The 27,961-nt window shown below is 41.0% G+C and overlaps 1 protein-coding gene across 3 annotated transcripts in view; it reads right to left on the reverse strand.

The window, feature by feature from the left end:
- The window catches only part of LOC137384320 (protein tweety homolog 2-like), a 145,309-nt gene that overhangs the window by 8,659 nt on the left and 108,689 nt on the right, over positions 1-27,961 (reverse strand). The window contains exons 7-13 of one of the 3 annotated variants that reach the window (XM_068058181.1): positions 21,582-21,651; positions 18,949-19,004; positions 18,262-18,354; positions 17,095-17,187; positions 9,104-9,246; positions 6,393-6,593; positions 5,680-5,758 (exon numbers count right to left, since the gene is read on the reverse strand). In XM_068058181.1, the coding sequence (XP_067914282.1) occupies positions 5,680-5,758; positions 6,393-6,593; positions 9,104-9,246; positions 17,095-17,187; positions 18,262-18,354; positions 18,949-19,004; positions 21,582-21,651 (735 nt within the window). The remainder of the gene's footprint in view (positions 1-5,679; positions 5,759-6,392; positions 6,594-9,103; positions 9,247-17,094; positions 17,188-18,261; positions 18,355-18,948; positions 19,005-21,581; positions 21,652-27,961) is intronic. The other 2 variants (XM_068058182.1, XM_068058183.1) reach the window with 2 other exon arrangements.

Genomic DNA, 27,961 nt, shown 5'->3' on the forward strand with positions numbered 1-27,961 from the left:
AAAGACGTCCTGCCTATCACACAAATGAGTAATGTGATATATGAATTTCAATGCAAGGTGATGCCTGATATATAGGCCATCCCAAAGACTGACAGATTGTATTAAACAATATGTCCCTTCCGCTGTTCACAATGGGCAAGGTACAGGCTGTACCCAACCAGCATGTGCTTGCAAAACTCAAAACACAATGTCCAACATTAGATGTGATTCCGCGATTGGACAACATTTGCTAAATATTCCTCAGTGTTCTAAGAATTACACTGCCAACCAATTTAAGATTGTCAAGCAGGGCTCGCAGTGTGGCACATTTGTGCATATTGGAAGCTACATATATTAATACACAGGGCTTTGTTCTTTGCAGACAGGAAGAACATGTACAAACATTGCACCTGTTTCAGCTAAGCAATTCCTCAGGGCAATGCCTTGACCAATCAGAGTCAAGCTGCTTGGTTTAAATTTCCAACAAAACTTGGCAGTTAACTGTCAGTCACCGTAAACTGGCGCATTCTCCATGGCAACACCTCTACCAGAGTTCACGTGCCAACCAATCAGCACTCTCTTCTCATACAGTATAAAGTCGTCGTTTTCCCCTCCATTGGTTATCCTTGCGGATTGTCCTGATGAGTGCAAGACGAAAAGCTTCGACAACATGTCTCTATTTTCAGCAATACATATTATATTCTGAAAGAGTGCTCGTGTAGGTCTGTTACAGGAAGTCCAATAAGGATGTTCTAATCCTGTCCCCTATATTAAAGAAATACTTGACTCAGAACAGTGCACTTCTGGTTTTGAAAACAATTGATCAAAAAAGGTTAAGATTGCCTACCTTGTAGTACTTTGAATTATCCCAACTCTCATATATCACAGTAATTTGACCAGTCTTGGTTCAGGAGAATCAGATGTTTTTTTCTGCCTTAAATTAATTGGAACTAACCCCATACAATCCCATGCTCCACTGCTGAATCGTGGCCCTGAATCTGCATAACTCAGTTCCTTTTGATCTGTACTAATTTATAAACGACCTCTTTGAGAATCTCAATGTACAAGGGCTTGGCACTAATGGAGAAGGTAAGAAAGTAAGGCATGAAAATGTGAAGGAAAGCAAGAAAAAATAAAGTCAAAGAAATTGCATTCATATGGTGCTCAAAGTGTTTCACAACCGATTAAGTACTTGTGAAGTGTAGCCACTGTGGAAATGTATGAAACACAGTAGAGAAGTTATACACAGCAAGTTTGCACAAACATCAATTAAATAAGTGACCAGATAATCTTTTTACTGATGTTAGTTGAGATATAAATATTGGTCACACCAGTCTCATCCGAACAACAGCAACTAAGGCACCGCAGCACTTAAGTGCTACATTGAAGTATCAAGTGAGATTATGTGCTCAATTTCCTGGAGTGGTGTATGCACTCACGACCATCTCATTCAGAGGAAAGAGAGCTCCCATTGAGCCATGGTTGGCATTTCAAAGTGGATTTTGTGTCCGAAACAGGCCATTTTGCTGGTTAAAAAATAGTATCCTCAAGTTACAGCAAGAGTCATTGACGCTGACTGATCTTGTACATATGAATTAACTAGAAGAGAAACAGAAAAGACTAAACTAAAAGGATAACAAAAAGCCAAAACCACACTATCTCTCCTAAAACTCAGGAAAAAAGCAGCAGGACCTGACTGTAAGGCAAGAAATTTAGAGAACCTTTCCAAGCTTCGGAAAAGGAGGAGAATTAATTGTTGCACAATTACACAACATTGTCAGATAAAAAAATGCGTGGCAAGGACATCAAAACATGAAAAATAAGACAACTCCTAGAACCAAAACACGATTGAACAAGTTCCCATGGTCATGAGGGGTGTCTGAATAAGGAATTAAAATATAAAACTTCTAATGATCCAAAGCCATATACAAGCTTGCATGCTGAATCTGAACATTTTTGCTTCTCCTTATTAAATAGATGAGAACACAATGAATCAAACAAATAACTAAACAGTGGGGCAAAACAGCACAGAACATTGGTTTAAAGAATATTAAATTATTGGATGGAAACAAAACAAAACGTGATAAAACATACTCAAATTCACAAATGTTGAAAACTTACTGTTTTAAATCACTCATTTCAGCTCCAAAACTCAGTCAAAAAAACAAAAGACGAAATATTGGTTTTACAACCAGTGTTAGTACAATACAGCCAATAATAGAATTCAGCTTTAAATTGAGTGCAGGGATTATTCCTCAACCTTAAAGGGAAGATCATTTCAAAGCATCTTAAACTTACCATTAAGAAAATGTTGTTGATAGAACCAAAATCTTGCTCCAATTAAAAATAAAACACTTTTCTCAAATATACAAAGTGGAGTCTTGCACAGAAATGACTGGGAAACAGTGCACATATATAAGCAACTGCACTGCAAGTTCAGACGATGGAACGAATCCAGAGTTGATAATGATGTTGCTCAAATTCAGAGGCACAATGGGGAATTGGATTCAAATCCACAATTGTAATATTTTCCTCTGTGCCCCGGGTTTAAAAAAGCATTTGACGAACTCGAGGCTAAAATGACTTTATTACAATGGGAACGAGCTAGATTCTCAGCCTGGTTGACACTACTAAAGTGGAACTGTTCAGCCTGATCTAGTCTATATTATTTATATTGGTATCCAGAAAGTATTCATATGGGGTTTAAAGATGTATTTTCTCCCTCCAATGTGCTATATTTGCCAAAACAGAAGAAAATCTAGCAATCAACCGGTTTCTAGACCTGTAGCAATGTTGTTCTACAGCTAGTCATTAAGGGAAATGCCACAAGCGCATACATTCCAATGTTTTTTTAAATTCATTCATGGGAAGTGAGCGTCGCTGGCCAGGCCAGCATTTATTGCCCATCCCAAATTGCCCGAGAAGGTGGTGAGCTGCCTTCTTGAACCGCTGCAGTCCACGTGAGGTAGGTACACCCACAGGGCTGTTGTTAGAATGGGAGTTCCAGGATTTTGACCCAGCGACAGTGAAGGAACAGCGATACAGTTCCAAGTCAGGATGGCGTGTGACTTGGAGGGGAACTTGCAGGTGGTAGTGTTCTCATGCATTTGCTGCCCTTGTCCTTCTAGTTGGTAGAGGTCGCGGGTTTGGAAGGTGCTGTCGAAGGAGCCTTGGTGCATTGCTGCAGTGCATCTTGTAGATGGTACACACTGCCGTCACTGTGCGTCAATGGTGGAGGGAGTGAATGTTTGTTGACGGGGTGCCAATCAAGCGGGCTGCTTTGTCCTGGATGGTGTCGAGCTTCTCGAGTCTTGTTGGAGTTGCACCCATCCAGGCAAGTGGACAGTATTCCATCACACTCCTGACTTGTGCCTAGTAGATGGTGGACAGGCTTTGGGGAGTCAGGTGGTGAAATACTCGCCGCAGGATTCCTAGCCTCTGACCTGCTATTTCTTCCATCAGTAGAAGCATCTTGCTGTCATTTTTACCTTGCTTAGCTAAGAACAGGAAGTATCAGCAGACTGACATTGTGTGAAAGTATCATACAGCACTGAAGGAGGCCATTTGGTCTGTCATTGTGCTGGCCCTTTGAAAGAGCTACCAATTAGTTCCACTTCTTACATCTGGACTGTTCCAGAACTAGCCATTAGTGTGGTCATGTTTGAAGGTTGGGCATTCATTTTTCTACACGTTTTCTTCTACGCCACCATCACACTGCCCTCACTAGCCAAAGATTAGGATGCTGAAAAATTACCTTAAAAAGACTGGATTCGCAACATGGATCAGTGAAACCAGCTAACACAGTTTACTTGGGATTAGGAAGTAGTTTAGCAATACAAACATTGAGATTAATTTATCGTAACCTTCTTGAGCAAGCCTTGAAATTAAAATGAAACCCTTCAAAGTAATTGGCTCTGTAACTGCACGAAACACCAATGACAACTATTGGCAATGTGTCATGGTACATCAACACAACAGTGCCATTTACTGGCAGAAACGCTGTATTACATGGACAAGGACGATTTTGTTGATGTAACATTTGTGATGAACCTAACACCTAGAAATTTTAAAAAATTTTTGTTGTGGACTGTGTTTTTTATTTATTTTATTTAATTTTTTTTTTTAATTTTTATTTATTTAGAGATACAGCACTAAAACAGGCCCTTCGGCCCACCGAGTCTGTGCCGACCAACAACCACCCATTTATACTAATCCTACATTAATCACATGTTCCCTACCACATCCCTACCATTCTCCTACCTACACTAGGGGCAATTTCCAATGGCCAATTAACCTATCAACCTGCAAGTCGTTGGCTGTGTGAGGAAACCGGAGCACCCGGCGGAAATCCACACAGTCACAGGGAGAACTTGCAAACTCCGCACAGGCAGTACCCAGAACTGAACCCGGGTCGCTGGAGCTGTGAGACTGCGGTGCTAACCACTGTGCCACAGTGTTGCTGAGCAATTCTACAAAGACAAAAATCTAAATAAAAGTCAAATGTCAAGCTTTTAACATGTGGTTCAATTTTAAATATGAAAGTTAATGCAAAAGTAAAATGTGTCATTACAAGAAATACTTACGAATTTAATTGTCATTCATGCAATCCAGTGCTTTTACAGCAAAAAGCTTAATAAAATTTGGTAGGTGTGCTTTGCCATAAAATATATTTAAAAATTGCATGTCGCTTTCTCTACCCACATGTCTGTTTACTCCCCTCCAATGAGTCTACTGATGTATAAAAAGGACCACTACAATTAATTTTGCTAAAAATGCCCATGTTTACTAAGTCCTACTGTTCCTAATGGTCATATTTGTACAGTGATAAACCTGCAAGCCAACAAATACAAGAAATGCAGAAGTATTGTTTTCAGGAAAAGGGAGTTTTTTTCCCCCCTGTCCTTATTCCTATTTTGAAGGCAGCAATTTATCCTGGGTTATGGCTCCGTGAGGTTTAGACGGCTTCTGGCACCTCATCCGAGTTGCCTATCTTTATGCTCGAGCCTGTACAGCAAGCATCAAAAGACTATTCAACCATCACAGACAAGTCCAATATCTACATATGTAGACTTTCAAGAAGGGAAACTAGGAAACATGGCCCTTCCCAGTCAAGGATGCCAGGTTCAATTATAGTACACCACGCCATAGCTATCTTGATAGAGACTGACTGCTTAGTGATCACATCTGGGAATTCTGAGATCAGTATTCTTCAGAACTCACTATGTATTAACCCTACTTGAATTAGAGGGCCGAGTCAGAGAGGGGTGGAATCGTTTAGGCTATTATCTGCTTCCCCCCCACTCTTCGGGGAGGAGGTGGGTTAGACATGCTGCATGATGGTATATTCTGTCCGGCTATATTGCCACTTCACCCTTTTCCCACCCCCGCACCCCCCCTACCAAATTTACCTGCAAAAACATCTACTGTTAACTTCATTACTGTTACTTTCAGAACAACCTACAGAATTAGCTGGTTCATTGTTATTTTTATGCTCAAGGTGATCATATACAAATTATACTTTCACAGTTCAATTACTTGAAATTATGTACTGTACAAAAATGTTATATTGGTGCAAGGTACCAGTTTGTTGGATAATACCCCAAAGGAGCCAGTTATCTGGACCAAGAAGGGAAAAGAGCGAGAGGAAGGGAATTGCAAAGAGGGTCATAAAAATGATTCTGCTGCAGATGCCCAACGTACCGAAGGTGGAGGCGAATTTCTTCCAATCAGTGGAACATTTTCGTAACGAGGATTTCCACCGAATAACACAGTGTTATTCCTGTGTGGGAGAATGGAAATTAATAGTGGTGCCCACCAATTTTCACAATAAACTTGAAATAGCAAGAGTCACACTCTCAGGGAGACTTAAGGGGGGAGAGGGGGGGGTGGGTTCTTGGAAAAATTTAAAAACAGTACAAACTTTAATGATTAGAGTTTTCATGGAGTTGCCTAATTCTTTTCTGATATTTAATTTTCATTTCCAGTATAAGATCATTGGCACAGTCACACACAGCAACACTGCAGTGTTTATAATGATCAGATAAATCAGATCACTTGTTTTGCTGGAACAAGGTCTCTTTAATTGAACAACAGATTTCATCATGTAAACATCTGAAGCCAACTTCAGCTTCAGTAGAGAGTAATTTTGATTTGGGTCGGCAGCTGTTTTACTATCCTTTCTCCCAAGGTCAGTATTTTTGTATATTGTGCTGGGCACAAGCTTTGAAATAAATTTGATACAAAAATTGCAACTTGCAACATAACTTAAGGTGGTCAGATAATCTGCGCATTTATGACAAAACACTGCACGTTACAGTTCTAGCACAAAGTCTGAAGGTGTACTTAAACCAGATGAAAGAACTGGAGCTTAGGATAAGAGATGCAGCCAGATTTTGTTCTGTCATTGTACTTACATATACTCAGGTACAGCTGCTGTGGTGGCTGGTTGAGTGGTGCTTGTGTTTGCAGGTGGCTGGAGGCTCGTCTGACTGCCCAAACTACTGTTGAAACTACAGAAACTGTGCAGCTGGCCTCTTGTTGGGTTATGGGCTGCTATGCGACGAGCCTGAGGATTAAAAGGATCTGCCTCATCCATGTCATCATAATCCCGATCTCTGAATCGCAAAAGGAGATCATTTAGGCAAGCAGCAGTAACACAGTGAAATACCAAACCTGTGCAGTTCTAGGTCATCCCAAATCATAGATTTTCTATTATTATTCTTTTTTTAAAATTATATGGGTCAGACAAGTTACATTTGGATTGATGTACATGTTTTTCCAACAATATCATCTTTCTTAATTTTCATTCCTGTATGAAATAAATTAAAATGCAGGTGCTACTGTCACCTGCTTCTTCTTAACAAAGCAATGTAATATCTGAGAAAGGCTCAACAGATTTTCAACTTACAAAACTACAAGTTACATGTATTATAAATAAGCTGCAGTATGGTGACTGGAGATGCTCATCACCCAAGGCTGACCACAAACTACTCAGTATTTAGTTCAGAGGATGGGTGGAGATATTTATTAGCCAACAATAACCTACTCATGACTTAATTTGTGGGTTATCCAGTCAGCCTACCTCAGATTATTCACCGTGTTCTTACTAAGAACTCAGAGTGCTACGTGCAGTATTGGATTTCACGTTATCAGGAAGGATATTGAGGTTTTAGAGAGGATACAATGCAGATTCACTAAAATGCTGAATACAAACATGAAGAATGAATTGAAAAATTAGATCTCTTTTTCCATTAGAACACCACAAATTATATAGTGATATGACATAAGTGTTTAAAATGATGAAAGGATGGTGATGGGATAGGGTGGATAGAAGAGGCAGACTGTTTCAAGTAGTTTCAGGGGTCCGGGATGAGGGCTATAACCACAAAATTACACATAACATGAGAACAGAAAGCAAGTGAACCTTATTTATAGAGAGTTTTGACTCCCATGGTTAGTGGTTAAAAGAAAAATTGTGTCATCCTTGAAGGTTAGATTGGATAGATGGATGAAGGAAAAGAGGGAGAAGAGATATGGGACAAAGGTAGGTAAACACGATTGGAACTACTTGCTCGTGTTGAAGGTAAACACCAACACAGACTGCTTGGGCCAAATAGCCTGTTTCCATGTTGTAATTATGTATTTCAACGTCTATCCAAGTACTTTGTGATCAAGTTTGTTTACGTTATAAAATCTAACGATGAAGGACTTGTGCCAATAAAAGTCATATGAAGTAAACTGTTTGCACTTCTCTCATCTAACTTAAGACATTACTTAAACCCTGTTGCTAGATTTTATTTTCTGAAAAGCATCATCTATTTACAAATGAGAAACAGATGAATGACCAAAAGACTTAGACAATGTCATTAAACATGGTGGTTCAAGTGGTTATCACTGCAATCTCAATGCTGTATTATAGGTAGTAACACTCCCATCAGGTTGGTCTGGCTGGTGTCATATAACATAATGTATACTTTTTAATATACACTACTGGCATGCTTTCTTCATTTGTGTGCTGAATCACCCGTTTTAATCATGCAATCTGTTTATTGTGCAACTGAACGACTGTTAAAACTACATTTTGTACGGTAAAGTATCATTGTGTCCTCAATAAATTAGAATATATTACATATCACTCAAGGTTTATCGCAATTCTCAGTCACTCAGTATGTTATTATTCACTAGCTGTAAAATGCTGCACTATCACTTTACCTGAACAAATCTTGCTCAGTAAACAGTCATAATAATGTTAACCAAATTTGTTAGTTGAGAATCACAGAATCACTCATATGATTGCCACAGTGCTTAAGACTATTCCAACAGATACGTAAATCAAATCGATTAATTGGGTCAATGCTTTTTTGTAGCAGCACCCTTTGCAACAAGATCCTTTGTTCAATCATATTAATATGAACATTGCAGAATGTATTGCGAATAAGAGGTGCCTGAATAAAAACGACTTCTTTAAGCAAACTGCATATTAATGGATTTTATGTATTGCAGTTAAAGGCCTGCTCGGGTCTGCAAAAGAAAAACCTGACCCGAGCCTGACAGAACCACATCCGATCCGAGCCCGACCCAGCCCGAGTCCTTCCATTTTTTTCCTGCGCCCGACCCGACCATCAGTTAACCTACCTTACGTTTTTCACTTTGTAGCTGATCTGCACAAGCTTAAAATAACTGTAACAAAACCACCTTTCTGGACTAAAAATTAAATTAACAATGGAGCCACTTAGCTGTGATAGAGCGTGTCCAACCGAACCCTATTGGGTAGCAGGCTTTTAATTGCAGTACCTCAATCAGTAGAACCCTCAATTAAGCTCTGGAGTATACCAAAGTCTCTAAGCATACACAGTTGGTTCTCTTACTTTTGGAGAACCACATATAGCATTCCTTTAATACAGAATTGTATAGAAATTTCAACATGAAAGTGGGCCGTTTGGCTCAACCAGTTCATGTTGGTATTTATCCTCTAAGCAAGCAGTATTGTTGCCTACTCTGTTCCCATATCCCTTAATTCTCATCTTCACCCATCTATTTAACTTATTCTTAAAAGCTAAGTTTCTCTGCATTGTGACAACAATCTCCAAAAGCAGAAAACAGCATAAGATTCTATGGCACTTACCTGATTGATAAGTGATTACAGGCACGAGATATTGTACAGATCAAGGCACAGAATGCAGCTGCTGCCAGGATAGAAAACAGTGAAAGGTAGAGTAACCCCTCAACCCCATCAAAACACACACCAATCAGGGCATCCAGATAGTCCTAATGAAAAACAAAGAGAAAAGTAAGTTAGAAAATGTGACATTGTACAGATGTTTAATGCATTAACTCATGACAATTGTTTTTTACTCGCTCGTTCATAGGATGTGGATGTTACTAGGGGTAGCGTTTATTGCCCATCCCTAATCGCCCTTGAGAACGTGGTGGTGAACTGCTGCAGTGCATGTGGGGTAGGTACACCCACAGTGCTGTTAGGTAGGGAGATCCAAGATTTTGACCCAGCGACAGCGAAGGAATGGCGATATAGTTCCAAGTCAGGATGATGTGCGGCTTGGATGGGAACTTGCAGGTGGTGGTATTCCCATGCATCTGCTGCTCTTGTCCTTCGAGGTGGTGGAGGTTGGCGATTTGGAAGGTACTGTCTAAGGAGCCTTGGTGCGTTGCTGCAGTGCATCTTGTAGATGGTACATACTGCGATCACTGTGCGTCGGTGTTGAAGAGAATGAATGTTGAACGTGGTGGATGGGGTGCCAATCATGCAGGCTGCTTTGTCCTGGATGGCGTCGAGCTTCTTGAGTGTTGTTGGCGCTGCACCCATCCAGGCAAGTGGAGAGTATTCCATCACACTCCTGACTTGTGCCTTGTAGATGGTGGACAGGCGTTGGGGAGTCAGGAGGTGAGTTACACGCTGCAGAATTCCCAGCCTCTGACCTGCTCTTGCAGCCACAGCATTTATGCGGCTGGTCCAGTTAAGTTTCTGGTCAATGGTAACTTCCAGGATGTTGATAGTGGAGGATTCAGCAATTATAATGCCATTGAACATCAAGGGGAGATGGTTAGATTCTGTAGTGTCAAGTCATTGGACCAGTGATGCATAAATTCCTAACCCTAGTTATGGTATTACCTATATCATGTAACGCACAAAGGTCAATGGAAAGAAAACAAAATCGGGCCGAGTGTAAAATAGTTGGCTGATCCACTGGTGTCCATTTCCTACTGAGCAGGAAGAATCAAAATCAGATTCACAATGTATTATTCTGCTGTTAAAGTGTTGCCGTGTATAATTGCTATCTTTCAATGGGGTTGAGGGCAAGGGTAGGTGAAAGGGAGTAGGAAAGCACCAGGGTATAGGTATCCGGATGGGATGGGCTGGTTGATTTTGTGTGTGTGTTTTTTTTAAAAGCAGGCTCCTCCATGACATTGCTCAGGGCCACACCGGAGGGTAACAAACAAGTGCATCAGAAACAGATACCATAAACTCAGTTCCCTTGCTACGTGTTCCATCCCTCTCCTGGCCCCATTCTCAGGCTCTGTGTTGCAACTTTGGCATCTTGAACTTATTCTCAGATCTCATATCCTTTCCACCACAATGATCTCGTTTCCACCTTGAACATTGTACACCTCCGTAACATTGCCCACCTCTGACCCTACTTCAGGCCTTTTACTACTGAAACTCTGATTTCTCGGTCACTTGCAGACTCAACTATTGCATTGCTATCCTCCTTTCCTCCACACACTACAATTTGTTGAAAGCTCTGCCATAAGCATTCATCCCCTCACCAAGTTCTGATCGTCTAAAATTCTAGTCTTTGCTGACCTACACCAACTCCTTATCCTGTGGTGTTCTAAACCTCATCCTCGTTTTTATATCCCTCATGGTGTCACCTGTCCCTGTCTCGCAACCTCCTCCAGCCCCAGACCACTCAAACACCCACTTCCTCTGACTCTGGCCACTCCTTCAAACACTATTGGTAGCCTTCAGCAGCTGCTGCACTCTGGAATCCTCTCCCGAAGCCTCAAACTCCCTCTGCTTATTTAAAAGCATCTCAAAAACCCACCACTCTGACCAGGCTGCGAATCTCTCCCTCCTGTGGAATCATTTTTTCCTATGGTCATCTGTGAAGTGCCTTGGTAAAGTTTTTTTTTTAAAACGCTATATAAACGATTGCTGCAAGTTGAAATAAACTGTGCCAACATGTAGCTATTTTTCACTTGTTATACAAATGTATTTGTCACCTTTATTTTTATTCATTCATGAGATGTGGGTGTCACAGCATTTATTGCCCATCCCTAATTGCCCTTGAGAAGGTGGTGGTGAACTGCCTTCTCGAACCTCTGCAGTCCATGAGGGGTAGGTACACCAACAGTGCTGTTAGGAAGGGAGTTCCAGGATTTTGACGCAGCAACACTGAAGGAATGGCAATATAGTTCCAAGTCAGGATGGTGTGTGACTTGGATGGGAACTTGTAGGCGGTGATGTTCCCATGCATCTGCTGCTCTTGTCCTTCGAGGTGGTAGAGATCATGGGTTTGGAAGGTGCTGTCTAAGCAGCCTTGCTGCAGTGCATCTTGTAGATGGTACACACTGCTGCCACTGTGCAGCGGTGGTGGAGGGAGTGAATGTTGAAGCTGGTAAATTGTTTGAGTGAATGTGTGAATGTTCGTGGATGGGGTGCCAATCAAGTGGGCTGCTTTGTCCTGGATGGCGTCGAGCTTCTTGAGTGTTGTTGGAGCTGCACCCATCCAGGCAAGTGGAGAGTATTCCATCACACTCCTGACTTGTGCCTTGTAGATGGTGGACAGGCTTTGGGGAGTCAGGAGGTGAGTTACTCGCCGCAGGATTCCGAGCCTCTGACCTGCTCTTGTAGCCACGGTATTTATATGGCTGCTCCAGTTCAGTTTCTGGTCAATAGTAGCCCCACAGGATGTTGATAGTGGGGAATTCAGTGGTGGTAATGCCATTGAATGCCAAGGGGAGATGGTTAGTTTCTCTCTTGTTGGAGATGGTCATTTGCGCCACACAAGTGCCAGGCAATGTTACTTGCCACTTAGCAGCCGAAGCCTGGATATTGTCCAGGTCTTGCTGCATTACTACACGGACTGCTTCAGTATTTGAGGAGCCGTGAATGGTGCTGAACATTGTGCAATTATCAGCGAACATCCCCACTTCTGACCTTATGATTGAAGGAAGGTCATTGATGAAGCAGCTGAGATAGTTGGGCCTAGGACACTACCCTGAGGAACTCCTGCAGTGATGTCCTGGAGCTCAGATGATTGACCTCCAACAACCACAGCCATCTTCCTTTGCACTAAGTATGACTCCAACCAGCGGAGGGTTTTCCCCTGATTCCCATTGACTCCAGTTTTGCTAGGGCTCCTTGATGCCAAACTCGGCCAAATGCTGCCTTGATGTCAAGAGCAGTCACTCTCACCTCACCTCTTGAGTTCAGCTCTTCTGTCCATGTTTGAACCAAGGCTATAATGAGGTCAGGAGCTGAGTGGCCCTGGCAGAACCCAAACTGGGTATCACTGACAGGTTATTGCTAAGCAAGTGCTGCTTGATGGCACTGTTGATGACACCTTCCATCACTTTGCTGATGATTGAGTGCAGACTGATGGGGCGGTAATTGGCCGGGTTGGACTTGTCCTGCTTTTTGTGTACAGGACAGACCTGGGGAATTTTCCACATTGCAGGGTAGATGCCAGTGTTGTAGCTATACTGGAACAGCTTGACTAGGGGTGCAGCTAGTTCTGGAGCACAGGTCTTCATTACTATTGCAGGAATATTGTCAGGACCCATAGCCTTTGCAGTATCCAGCGCCTTCAGTCATTTCTTGATATCACGCGGAGTGAATCGAATTGGCTGAAGACTGGCATTTGTGATGCTGGGAACTTCAGGAGGGGGCCGAGATGGATCATCAACTTGGCACTTCTGGCTGAAGATTGTTGCAAATGCTTCTGCCTTTTGCACTGATGTGCGGGGCTCTCCCATCATTGAGGATGGGGATATTTGTGGAGCCACCTCCTCCAGTTGGTTAAAAACAAAATACTGCGGATGCTGGAAATCTGAAATAAAAACAAGAAATGCTGGAACCACTCAGCAGGTCTGGCAGCATCTGTGGAAAGAGAAGCAGAGTTAACGTTTCGGGTCCGTGACCCTTCATCGGAACTGACAAATATTAGAAAAGTCACAGGTTATAAGCAAGTGAGGTGGGGGTGGGGCAAGAGATAACAAAGGAGGTCTAGATTGGACCAGGCCGCATAGCTGACCAAAAGGTCACGGAGCAAAGGCAAACAATATGTTAATGGTGTGTTGAAAGACAAAGCATTAGTACAGATTAGCTGTTAATACACTGAATATTGAACAGCAGCAAGTGCAAACCTGAAAAAAACAGTGGGTAAGCAAACTGAACAAACTAAGATGAAATGAAAAAAATGCAAAAAAAAGAAGATTGTAAAAAATGTAAGAAAGAATGTAAAAAAAAAGAAAAAAATAACTAAAAATGAAAGTAAAATTGGGGGCTGTCATGCTCTGAAATTATTAAACTCAATGTTCAGTCCGGCAGGCTGTAGTGTGCCTAATCGGTAGATGAGATGCTGTTCCTCGAGCTTGCGTTGATGTTCACTGGAACACTGCAGCAATCCCAGGACAGAGATGTGAGCATGAGAGCAGGGGGGAGTGTTGAAATGGCAAGCAACCGGGAAGCTCAGGGTCCTGCTTGCGGACTGAGCGGAGATGTTCTGCAAAGCGGTCACCCAGTCTGCGCTTGGTCTCCCCAATGTAGAGGAGACCATACTGTGAGCAGCGAATACAGTATATTACATTGAAAGTAGTACAAGTAAATACAAGTATACTGTATTCGCTGCTCACAGTATGGTCTCCTCTACATTGGGGAGACCAAGCGCAGACTGGGTGACCGCTTTGCAGAACATCTCCGCTCAGTCCGCAAGCAGGACCCTGAGCTTCCCGGTTGCTTGCCATTTCAACACTCCCCCCTGCTCTCATGCTCACATCTCTGTCCTGGGATTGCTGCAGTGTTCCAGTGAACATCAACGCAAGCTTGAGGAACAGCATCTCATCTACCGATTAGGCACACTACAGCCTGCCGGACTGAACATTGAGTTCAATAATTTCAGAGCATGACAGCCCCCAATTTTACTTTCATTTTTAGTTATTTTTTTCTTTTTTTTTTACATTCTTTCTTACATTTTTTACAATCTTTTTTTTTTTTGCATTTTTTTCATTTCATCTTAGTTTGTTCAGTTTGCTTACCCACTGTTTTTTTCAGGTTTGCACTTGCTGCTGTTCAATATTCAGTGTATTAACAGCTAATCTGTACTAATGCTTTGTCTTTCAACACACCATTAACATATTGTTTACCTTTGCTCCGTGACCTTTTGGTCAGCTATGCGGCCTGGTCCAATCTAGACCTCCTTTGTTATTTCTTGCCCCACCCCCACCTCACTTGCTTGTAACCTGTGACTTTTCTAATATTTGTCAGTTGCGATGAAGGGTCACGGACCCGAAACGTTAACTCTGCTTCTCTTTCCACAGATGCTGCCAGACCTGCTGAGTGGTTCCAGCATTTCTTGTTTTCCTCCAGTTCGTTGTTTAATTGTCCACCACCATTCACAGCTGGATGTGGCAGGACTGCAGAGCTTAGATCTGATCCGTTGGTTATGGGATCGCTTAACTCTGTCTATTGCATGCTGCTTATGCAGTTTGGCATGCATGTAGTCCTGGGTTGTAGCTTCACCAGGTTGACACTTCATTTTGAGGTAATCCCTCCTGCACTCTTCATTGAACCAAGGTTGGTCTCCTGGCTTGATGATAATGGTAGAGTGGGGGATATGCGAGGCCATGAGGTTACAGATTGTGATTGAGTACAATTCTGCTGCTGCTGATGGCCCACAGTGCCTCATGGATGCCCAGTTTTGCATTGCTAGATCTGTTCAAAATCTATCCCATTTAGCACGGTGGTAGTGCCACACAACACGATGAACGGTATCCTCAATGTGAAGGTGAGTCTTGGTCTCCACAAGGACTGTGCGGTGGTCACTCCTACCAATACAGTCATGGACAGATGCATCTGCGGCAGGCAGATTGGTGAGGACAAGGTCAAGTATGTTTTTCCCTTGTATTGGTTTCCCCACCACCTGCCGCAAACCCAGTCTAGCAGATATGTCCTTTAGTACTCGGCCAGCTCAGTCAGTAATGGTGCGACTGAGCCACTCTTGGTGATGGACATTGAAGTCCCCCACCCAGAGTACATTTTGTGCCCTTGCCACCCTCAGTGTTTCCTCCAAGTGGTGTTCAACACGGAGGAGTACTGACTCATCAGCTGAGGGAGGGCGGTAGGTGGTAATCAGGAGGTTACCTTGCCCATGTTTGACCTGATGTCATGAGACTTCATGGGGTCCGGAGTCGATGTTGAGGACTCCCAGGGCAACTCCCTCCCAACTGTATACCACTGTGCCACCACCTCTGCTGGGTCTGTCCTGCCAGTGGGACAGGACATACCCAGGGATGGTGATAGCAGTGTCTGGGACTTGTTTGTAAGGTATGATTCCGTGAGTATGACTATGTCAGGCTGTTGCTTGACTAATCTGTGGGACAACTCTCCCAACTTTGGCACAAGCCCCCAGATGTTAGTAAGGAGGACTTTGCAGGATCGACAGGACTGGGTTTGCCATTGTCGTTTCCAGTGCCTAAGTCGGTGCCGGGTGGTCCGTCTATTGACTTCGTCGCGGTTAGGTACAACTGAGTGGCTTGCTAGGCCATTTCAGAGGGCATGTAAGAGTTAACCACATTGCTGTGGGTCTGGAGTCACATGTAGGCCAGACCAGGTAAGGACAGCAGATTTCCTTCCCTAAAGGACATTAGTGAACCAGATGGGTTTTTACAACAATCGACAATGGTTTCATGGCCATCATTAGACTAGCTTTTAATTGCAGATTGATTAATTAAATTCAAATTCCACCTTCTGTGCTGTGGTGGGATTTGAACTCATGTCCCCAGATCAATACCCTGGGTCTCTGGGTTAATAATAGCCCAGTGATAATAACACTACGCCACCGCCTCCCCTGTGCTGGTTAAAGAGAAAAAATTGCATAAGATTTTCAAAAAATGTATTTTCAGCAATTTGATAGCAAATGACCTTGCTGAGAAATCAGTGTATTAACAAATCACAATAGTCTGTACATCAACAGGCTACAATCGGTTTTATGAAAATACGCGATGCCCAAAATCTAAGGAACACACAGGTAATGCACACAGTTGTACTGCTTTTCGATTATTTATAGATACTAGTAGATTTCCCCAGCAGTCATGATAAATTGGATGATATGCTGCTTTACAAGGACAGAAATGTTGTAACATATAATTCACAATGTAGTACTCTGCTCAAGTGGAGCTCTATTCCTTTATTGACATTTATTGTCAATATCAACAGTCGAAAAGAAGCGGCATGTCAGGTAAGTGGCTCATTATTTTAATTTAGGAACATAGGATCAGGAGTAAGCCATTCAGCACTTGAGCCTGTTCTGCCATTCATTCAGTTAGATCATGGCTACTCTGCATCTTATCTCCATCTACCTGCCTTTATTCTGTAAACCATAATCGCCTTACCTAACAATGCAAGAAAAAACAAGCTCAGGTCAGCGTATTTATTTGGTGAGGGAACATTGCAATTTGGAGTCTGCTTGTTAGTTTCAGGCTACATCTCAGAAACATCCAGAAATTTAAGTTTATTATGTGTGCCATGTGCAATGGGACATAGAGTGTGAAAAACTTTAATATATTTCCAAAGCAAAAATACACTTTTCCCCTTTATGTTTTCATTGCAAAACTTTGCCAGTTCATCGGATGGGATTGCTCAACATTTCGGGTTGAAGGCACAACCCACACTGGGCTTCCATTAACAAAATGGGGAAATCAACAACATTTTTATTCCTGGCAGCCAATCAGCAGCTGACATTCATTAACTAAATCAGGACACAGCAGTAGTGCCCATTGGTAAAAGGTAGCAGAGTAAAGAAAATGGAAGGGAAAATAAAAAGACAAATAGTTTAAAACAGGTAAAGATATTGCTTCACTTCACTGATAATTCACCTTGTGGAGTCCTCGGCAGTCAAGCATGGCTGTAAGCTGGTGCAAATTGGATTCCGATCTATTTAGCAGCTGATGTATCCCTAAAAGGTCTTTCTGTGAAGAAAGAATGGACAGATTTTTTTGTTTAAAACATTCAGTCATACAAGTAATGTGCAGTAAGTAACCTCAATCTCTATCAGGAACAACATCGAGTAACCCAATGGCTCAATTCGTTTATTCAGGGAGTAGGTAATCTATGCTGTAAATGAGGAAGACCCTGGTTCACTCCACAATCAATGCAATTATCTTATTTCCACTGAGGAGCACTAAGACTCATAACACTGATGTAATGGAGGGGTAGATCTTAGGCAGGCTCTGGAGGCAACTGTCCAGGCATGAGAAGAGAAGCTATTGTTGGAGATACTCTGGCTATGACTGGATGTAAGAGGAGAACCCCACTGAGGTGGTCAACAGGACGGTGTGGTTGACTGAAAAGAAAGACTTGTATTCATATAGCGATTTTCACGACCATCGGGCATCTCAAAGTGCTTTACAGCCAATTAAGTATTTTTGAAGTGTGGTCACTTTCGTCACACAGCAGCCATGTTGCACACAACAAACTCCCACAAACAGCAAAGAAATAATGAACAGATAATTTGTTTTGTGATGCTGATTGAAGGATAAATATTGGCCGGCACACCCCAGATAACTCCCTTGCTCTTCTTCGAAATAGTGCCATGGGATCTATTACATCCACCACATGGGGGCCTCAGTTTAACATCTGATCCAAAAGACAGTACCTCCAACAGTGAAGCACACTCTTGGTACTGCACTGGAGAGTCAGTCTTGATTTTTGTGCTCAAGTGTCTGTGGTGGGACTTGAATCACAGAACTTGGTGACTCAGAGGTGAAAGTGTTACCAACTGAACCATGGATAACACCCTGACTGTGCCAAAAACTGCAGAGGTCAAGAAGGCATAATATACCATGGTCACAATCACAGAGGATGCCATTTGTAGCCTTGGTTACAACCATTACATTGCTGGAGCAGGGGCAAAAATCTGACTGGTTAGCCTGGAACAGGGAATTGTAGTAAAAAAAAAATGAACATGCATTTGGGAGATGACAACACGCTGAAGGACACATTCCCAGTAAGACTAAGAAACGAACTGAAGACTTATCTCCTACCTCTGCCATTGGGAATATTGGTATTGCAATATGCATCAGTCCTTGGATCTGGAGCTCCATGGTGGTCAGAGATCGCTGAAAAACTGAAAGAATCTATAGAAGGGGAACGAATGCTCTAGTCTGATTCAAACATTATGTTGCACTGAAAATTCATAAATAATCACTTTCTGCTTTCAATTCCCACGTGAATGACTTTTCTAATAATAACAGAAAAAAATTTTCCTTTCCAAACCAAAAAAAAAAATCAAGTTTCAAATTGAATACCCATGAACAGCGACTGACAGGAAAACACCAGCTGACCCATCCAGCCAGTTACATGTAATTGTATTACCTTGTGTATCACAATATATACTCTTCGCACCCCCACCTGGAAAGCACTCCTTTACCTCACCAATTCAAATCTACTGCAAATGAAACTGGAGCCACAAAATTTTACAACATGGAAACAGGCTGTTCAGCCCATCACACGTATGCTAGCTTTCAGAAAGACCTATCTACTTGGTCCCTTTCCCCCCACCCTTTTCCTTTTTCAAATATATCGACGCATAAAATTAAGAGCTCAGTATGCAATTGGTTGGTTGGAATGGAGAACTCAATCACTTACTTTCACACTGTGCCTTATGGCCTTTTAAAAATATTCAATCCACCTACATCCTAAACAATGCACTAATATAAAATATTGCGCACCTGTTGAAATGGGTTACTCATGCTGTGGCTGCAATACAGGTAGTAATGTACCACATCTGTAATAGAAGCAAATAAACATCAGTTAAAGAGCTCCCTTAGCCCAACTGCAATACAATATTTATTATATGGTGAAACTGCGTTGTGCATGTGTACATCTTAACAGGAAGGTCAGCTGTTTTGATAGGAGATAAATTTGAAAATTATAGTTTCAGATGAAGCATGGATTATTTTGGATTCCATTTTTTGGCACAAATGAGACAGCTGGACGCGCTCAATGATCTGTGTCAACATTATTTCAGTTGTAATTTTGTTTCTTTTAAATGCATGTATAACATTTGAGATGATCAGGTGCAAGTGTGGCAGTACTTTACAGTGAGATACATTTGAATTGTGACGGACATAGGGTGGACACAGGACTTCATTATAGATTACACCCAAAGCTTTACAGAAGTTCCAGTGAAGTGTTACAGTTGCAGTTCCCCGCCATGCCTATAAGCAATTTTTCTTGGTGTGTCGTACTGAATCATGGGTTACACCATGAGCTATAAAGTTGGATGGATGGCAGTAAAGGTGCCACAATTAATAAGATGAAAGGAAACATACAGCTAGGGTTCTCATTACTAAGATCCAGTAGTCAAGCGGTGAGCGAGCAAGGTCTATGATAAATCCAAGACTAATACTAACAATGAAGAAAATCAAGCCAAATATTCAAAGTGTAGAGATGAACCAGAACAGGAAATTAGAAAGCCAAAGAGGGTGCACGAAGACATTGGGAAATAAAGATTTTACATATAAAAGGTACAAGAATAAAGTAAGGGTAGCACTGATGAGAGGAAATAAGGAAAGACAATGGAACGGAAGAGATACCACACAAGCACTTTGCCTTGGATTGTCACAGAAAAGTGTGGTAGTGGGAATAAAAAGATACAAGAGGAGAAAAATTATAATTTAGACAAGACCTATTGAGAAGCACTGAAAAGAAATGGTAGCACTTCAAGTGAAAAGGCATTGGGCCTTTAAAATGCTTAGGAAAGTCACAGAGAAAGTAGTAGAAGACCTGACCATAATCTTTGAAACAGCCTTTCATATGAAAGCTGTGCTCAAAGGGATTGGAAGAGTTGCCAATATAACCTGATCAAAAACAGACAATGGGATAAATCAGGTAACCACAGACCAGTCAGCCCGACATCAGTGATAGGCCAGCTTCCAGAATCCACAATACAGGAAAGACATGGGTTAATTAAGGACAGCCAACGGAGATTAATAATCTTCATCATTTCTTCATCTGCGACAAGATTTTCTTTTTAATCTCTAATTAATCCAGTCTTTTCTTCACTATTCTTTTACTTTTTGTATTGAAAAGTTAATAGGTTTCTTTGAGGAAATAAAGGGGCATATTGATAAATGAAATACTGCAGATGTATATATGGATTTTCAAAAGACTTTTAATAAAAGATCCATTAGGAGGTAGAAAATTAAAGCACTTCTTTGTTGAAAGACAAAAAATATAGAGAAGTGGATTATGGACTTTCTTTTAATGGACTGGAGAAATATATACAGTGCTGTAAGCAGCAGTGACAGTCGCAACCATTGTTCTTCTCAATATAATAATTTATTGATGATCTGGATTTGCATATAGGACACATTATGAAAATTAATTATGAGGACTGAAAACAACTTTGAGGAGGACACAGATAGATTAGTATATTAGTCGGATAAATATATGAAATGAGAGACAAGATAAGGAGAAACCTATACATTAAGAGGAAAGAATACTAAAAGGAGTGGAGGTGCAAAAAAAATCTTGAATCAGATACACAAATCTATAAAAATGGGAGGACAAGTTGATAAAGCTGCTCAAAAAAGCACAGACTCCTAGATTTTATACACAGTAGTATAGAGTACAAAAGCAAACAGGTATTAAACTTACACAAGTTATTGGAAATTTTGCAGTTAAAATATACTGCCCAATTTTGGGCATCTTATTTTGGAAATGATGGCAAGGCCACAGAGACGATGCGGAAAAAGATTCACCGAGATGGCTTTAGTTTCAAAGGTAAACTGGGGCTCATTTTACTAGAAAGAAAAAGTTAACATCTAACCAATGCTATCAAAATTATGAATGGTTTTGATAAAGTGAGTCAGCAACTAAAGAGCATAAATTTATCACCAAAAGGAGAAATAATACAAATTATTAAAAAAAACACGAGGGTGTCAGTACATGCAAAAACAATGATGGAAGCAGAATCTATAATAGCTTTAAAAGGGAAGTAGATACATATTTGAAAAATAAAATTAAATGGTATTGGAAAATTGCACAGGAATGGGACTAGGCGATAGCTCTTTCAAAAATCTGAAAAAGGGCATGATGGGCCAAATGGCCCTCTTCTGTGCTATAAATTGTTGTTATTCTATGTACCTGTATGGATAGAGTGATGACTGAATCAGCCTGGGCTCTGACAGCATCCACAGATTTCCTGTCTAGGGTCACATGTAAAAACTGGCCACTCAACCAAAGGGATTGGAAGGCTACTAGGCCATAGAACTGTATCCCTGTATAGTTGACAATTTTGAGGGAAAGGAGGAGAAGAGAAAATGCATTTCTTTTTTATGAAAAGAAAATGGAAGTTTACCTGAGCTAATTTTCTTCTGGGTCACGTTCATGATGAATTTGTCTGGAGCCACACAGAAATCACTGATCCCCTAAAACATATGAAAGTTAAACAGTTTGGAATGACAGAAGAAAACAGTTCTATGTTTAAGTCAGGAAAAAAAAAAATGAAAAAGGAAGAAATAGGATCCAAGTATATTGGAGTGATATGGAACCAATATTGATGCTTTTCAAATGTGTAGTAAACTTGCTTCCATGGTTCTACAGTTTACCACATCACAAAGATTTCAGCACTAAAAATGTAGACAAAATTTGGTACATTTCATTTACAATTTACAGGATCCAAAAGGCTGTCAGGAATCAACACGAAAACGAATATTTTTAGCCCTTTGTCTTCACTCTGCCCTCTTTAATATACCATCTCTTTTCCAATAAAGCCAGCATGGCTTAGAATCTTCTGCCAAGGTTGATCTTGAATCTGCTACTTCAAAGCTTCACAACCAATAATTATTTTGAAGTGCAGCAGCTGCTGCTACGTCAGCAAACACGAGCTTCTTCTGTCCCACAGGCAGCAAATGAGGTGAATAACCAGTTGACTAGTTTTAGTAGGGCCACTGATGGAGCAATGTTGGCCAGGGTACTGGGAAGATCTTTTACATCCAGCTGAACAGGTCAACAAGACTCAAGTTCAACCATTACTGCAAACCCAGGCCCTTGCCACCAATTCCATCACTCTTCCCATTGCCTTCAGGCTGAACCAGACAGCTTGAATCCATCTCCAGTTCAACCCTGAGCTAAGTTTCCACCCCAATGTTCTCTCCTTCAGCAAGACTGCCTACTTCCACTTTGTAACAATGCCTGCCCCTGCCTCAGCCCATCTCCCTCCAAAATCAATCAGTCCAATATTCTCCTAGCCAGCCTCCCATCCTCCACCTTCCATAAAACTCAGGTCATCGAAAATTCTGCTGTACTTATCCCCTCCTACACCAAGTCCTGCCTGCACATCATCCTGGCCTCTCATCAAAAATGTATAATTCTCATCCTGATGTGACATGCAGGTTATTGTTTAAATCTGCTTTTAGTTGAATTACACTACTAAAGATATCAATGCAAACATCGCCGGTTACAACTTTAGTTAACATAACGAGTTGTCTCAGTTTCTTCCATTTCAGCCAATAAAAAATATATTTATGAAATTCATGTCTGGACAAATAACATCTCACATTCTTTTTGTTTCACAAACATTATGGGTGATTAGGGCAAACTAATTGGACCTGGTTTGTAGCTACAGTAAGATTTTGACAGTCTAATCCTTTCGCAAGTGAAATTAAAGTCCAATGATCATCAATCCAGCAATTATCTACAAAACGTGCGTGTTCATGACTGAGTACATACCAATAAATAATCAACAGTATTGGTGGAATCAATGCATAACCAAACCCCACCTGCAGAAACTAGCTGACTAGTTTCATTTGTTCACAAGATATTAAGGTGGAACAGAATTTCAGGCAATTTAATATTTGGTATTCACGCTCTAACTTAAGTAATATTTATAAGTGCACATTGTAGGTCAAACTCAGCATCCTAATAAAACAATTCTCAGTACAAAATATCTTCAGGATTTTTATTGGGGTTGGTGCTGCAGAAAGACACCAGTTTCAACAATGCCCCTATGATCCAATCATAAAAAGCAGAGTTGGCAAGATGACCCAAAAACCTGTATGGAGTAGTGTGAAGCAACACAAGCGAAGCTCCAAGATCAGCAGACCCTGTGCCAATCAGAATAAATGTACAAGATGCCCAAAAAATCATTTATCCAGGTTTGGCAAGAACTCTGGCAACACATGGTATCAAAATCTCCTTGGTACCTAGCAATGCCAAGGTTTAGTGCTAAAGATGATATGATGGAACTGCATAATGCGTTCATTAGTCATTTTGGGTCAGAGACACAAACAGCAGCATCTTTAACATAGTAAAATGTCCCAAGGCACTTCACAGCAGCATAATCAGATAAATGTTGACACCGAGCCAAAGGAGGATAACATTAGGTCAGGTGACCTAATGCAGAAAGACACCAGTTTCAACAATGCCCCTAGGCATTGGCCAAAGCCTGGCCGAGGAAGTAGGTCTTAAACAGTGTATCAAAGGACAGCGATGAAGAGGTTGGGGTAAGAATTCCAGAGCTTAGGCCCGAAACGACTGAAGGCACTGCCACCTAATGGTAGGGCAAAGGAAGTGGGAGATTCACAAGAAGTCAGAATTAAGAAACCTATAACATAAATATAACTAAATAGTAGTAACACACGAGTTATTAAGAATGTCACGCATTTGTATTTTCTGAAGGCACTTGATAAAGTTCCGTATGTAATACTTTTGAAGGAGGTTAGGATTCAAAAAATTAATAAGTTAGTCAGCTGGATTGAAAACGAGCTTGGAAATGGAAAGCAAGAGTCGATAATGTATGGAAAACGAAACCTGTTAAACTGAAGTGAAATTCCAGAGGATTAAAACATGGCTGACAATGTAATTATTTTGCCCGTTTTAACATTCATTTGCAGCGAGAAAAGTCTCTGAAATGATTATGGGCAAGTCTGTGAAAGACAGCAAACAACTGACTATTGGTGATATGAGAACAGATCAACATGCTGAGTTTAGCTCATTTCTCTCTGTACTTATGCAGAACTTATTGTCAGGAGACTAAATACCTTTCCTGGCCTCAGCAAGCTTGTACTTTGTTCACTCAGCCTTCAGCTTGAATCAATCTGGATAAACATCTGCAGACTTAATCTTAAACACAAAATTACTGACAACGGTCTCACCAGATAGTTCATATTTTATGGATCCATGTTCTAATTTGCTTGAAAACTTTAGAATTTCTCTTTCCATTTTTAACATCTATATTTTCCAAAACCTTTTTTTTAAATAGAGATACAGCACTGAAACAGGCCCTTCGGCCCACCAAGTCTGTGCCGACCATCAACCACCCATTTATACTAATCCTACACTCATTCCCTATTCCTACCACATCCCCACCTGTCCCTATATTTCCCTACCATCTACCTATACTAGGGGCAATTTATAATGGCCAATTTACCTAACAACCTGCAAGTCTTTGGCGTGTGGGAGGAAACCTGAGCACCCGGAGGAAACCCACGTAGACACAGGGAGAACTTGCAAACTCCACACAGACAGTACCCAGAATTGAACCCGGGTCGCTGGAGCTGTGAGGCTGCGGTGCTAACCACTGCGCCACTGTGCAGTGCACTTGGTTCTTCATATAAAAGTGATACAAAGTTAGTCCTGTTCTACAGAGGTAGCTGCAGGTAGCAGTTGTAAATGTTAATTCAATATTTTGAAATTATTTAAAATTATTCTCCCATACCTTTTTTTTGAAAAAAAAAAATCACACGGGAAATGTCTATATATTAAAAATCTTGTGTACGGCATGCATTCCGAACCATAAACCTTAATTATTGTGTCACAATTTTGATTCACACATTTAATATTGAAGCTGCCTGTGTAAATATTTATAATGGGGATCTGCATGTCAAAGGAGGAGGAGGAGTTGGAAGGGAAGAACAGGAAAGGAAAGAAACAATGGGAGGAAACGAAAGGCAAGAATGGAATCGTCCAGATCTATGAAATCTCAGCAGAAGCAACATCAATCCAAGCATGACATTTTCAAAGCCTTTTGTGCAGATTACGAAAATAGTCACTTTGTAAGACGTGGCAGAAAATATGCATATTTCTAAAAGCTGCAAAGAGTCAATTGGTATTCAGGTTGATCCAAATCAGCTATTTAAATTGAACCAGACTGAGCAGAATTAATGTGAACAGACCACTAAAGGGAATGAAAGTAGACTTGGCGAGAAAATTAATTATTTAAACAAAACAGCTTCAGGAAGCACTAAAGTAAAGTGATTCACCCAGCATTTAATGAACAGGCCTGTCACAGCTGTGCATTTTGAAACCATAATACCATCAGATAATGATCCAGTTAGGAGGTGGAGGGGGCCCACCAGAGTGAGGGGACAGCTGAAATGTCAATCAAATCAAAAGATTTCCACTAAACACAACATGGTTTCAATCAATCAGTTGACTTCAGCTACTGGCAGTAATCTGCTGACCAGATTTAGCAGGGAAATACCAGCTGACAGGGCTGTAGAGGATGGATGGAACAAGTAAAATAATTGTATCAATACAGAAGATCGCAATAAATATTTGAGTAATTCTAACCAAACTCAACATGTCCCCGTTACCCACCTGCTACTGACTGAAATATTTTTTCAGTGGTTATCATTACTGAATGAATTGCACAAAAATGCCACCATTCGTTAACAAAAGGATTTGGAATAAATTCACAATGCAACACTTACTGCTTCACCACTCTAGAACCTTGAATTAGATCTGCTGTCTGTCGTGCTGTGCATTAGGCTGAATGCCTTATTATGTAAAGTAAAATGTGTTCAGCTAATTGAGTGAATTGGGAATATTATGAACAGAATTCTTCACCTTTAGCCAGAATTTAGGTTGTTCTTGCAGTTTGTTGTTGTATATGTGGTTTCAACATGGTTGTGTAATGTACAGTTACACAATTATCCCTTTACTCATCTACACATTTCCAATCTTAAATATAAATATTTGATCTAAATGTCGTTTGGAACTACATGATAAAAGATACACTCCAGAAACAAGCAAAAGCAAACGCTGAAAAATATAGCAAATGGTGTTGCAAGTCAGAACTCTATGCACTGTTGAATATCAATGTTGACAAGTTATAACTTGCAAGATTTAGAATTTTTTTAAAATCAACACCAGGTAAGTATTAAGATCACAAGGAACCTTGAAGGAAATTTCACGCCTACTGCTGCTTATACATCATCTCAACTTTGTCATGTCAAACTGTTGAAACAATCACTGATTTTTCAAGTGAAAGAGGTGACAAATGGTTTCAAAATAAAAGTGAAACTTGGCCTCTCTGCCTGAAATTGCAAAATCCTGTCTTATGAGAATACATCATGTTTCAGACATAAATAGACTGTACATTAAGAGAATTGCTAATTGCAACACCTACTCACTCACCCATAAGGAACAAAGTTTCCACTGCACAGTCCACACCCACAGAGCTGGTCAGTTTGTCTCTACTTTCAATTGTCTGTTGCTCTGCAATTCAATTCAATCTCCCACCTCCTTCTACCTGCCCTGCACCTTTACTTTTCTTCATCCCTTCTTATTTTTTCCATATTTACCTCTCCCTCTTTATCTTTGTACTGTGGGCAGCAAAAGACAGAGGCATGGAGGCTAAGGTGCTCAGCAAAGTTACAGGCAACAGCAGATAGCAACTCGAGCAGCATTTGGAACCAGGGAGGTAGGCAGACGAGAGGCAACTATTGAGCCTGGGACTTGATGGGAAAGGATACTGCTGATTCTACTATGTCTTGGGGGCCAGGTCCAAAGTCCCTTCATTGGAGACCAACTATATAGGGGGCAGAGGTGCTTGCATCTTCAGACTCGGTCTTTGAGCCTGGGTCAGTTAGTTGCTCCAAACTCGGTTATCCTTCTATCACCAAAACTAGTACAAAGCCACAGATAAGTAAGGACAAGCACCAAAAAAAAAAAGTTTATCTTATAAAACTGCAGGCAGAGCTATCAGCTTTGATATGCAGATCCTGCTTCCAACACAGAGACAAGCCATTTGGCCAAACAGATCTATGCTCGTGTTTATGCTCCACTCGCGCCTCCTCCTCCACCTTTCTTCTTTCACCCCATTAACATATCCTTGTATTCCATGCTACCTCATCTACCTCAAATGCATCGATGTTATTCACCTCAAATACTCTGCGGTAGCAAGTTCCACACAAGTTCCTGAATTCATGGATTTATTAGCTTTCAGTTATCAATAATTATTTTGGCTGTAGTGTGTCTGCTCTCTCAAGTCAGGACCTGCAGTATTGTCAATTCCTGAAAAAGATCCCAGTAAAGCTCAAAGAACAAATTGGGTAACCAGACCGTCAAGTCAATAAATGATGGTGACCTCTTCTCAACTCCTCTCCTCCAGGTAAAGTGGACAGTGTGAAATGCACAGTAATACTTCTCTCAGTAATTGTTGTATATTTGTTGCTAGATAGTGGGTGCCAGCAAGTTATTCGACCGTAAAGAACATCGCAGCCAAATTAAATCCTTGTTAGATATGCACAAGCACAAATTTCCTGCAGATACTATTGGATGGTATCACACACACCAGAAGTGCAATGATACAACAATCCATGGACAACCTCTGAAAAAAGGACTTTGTCTTTACAAAAAAAGAACCTTATTTTAAAAAGTGAACAATGGTCCAAAATGGCCACCGATGAAACCTTTTGTGTATTCAAACTGTCTGACAAAGACAAGGAACAAATA

The sequence above is a fragment of the Heterodontus francisci genome, chromosome 26 (assembly GCF_036365525.1).
Source record: "Heterodontus francisci isolate sHetFra1 chromosome 26, sHetFra1.hap1, whole genome shotgun sequence".
Taxonomy (NCBI): Eukaryota; Metazoa; Chordata; class Chondrichthyes; order Heterodontiformes; family Heterodontidae; genus Heterodontus; species Heterodontus francisci.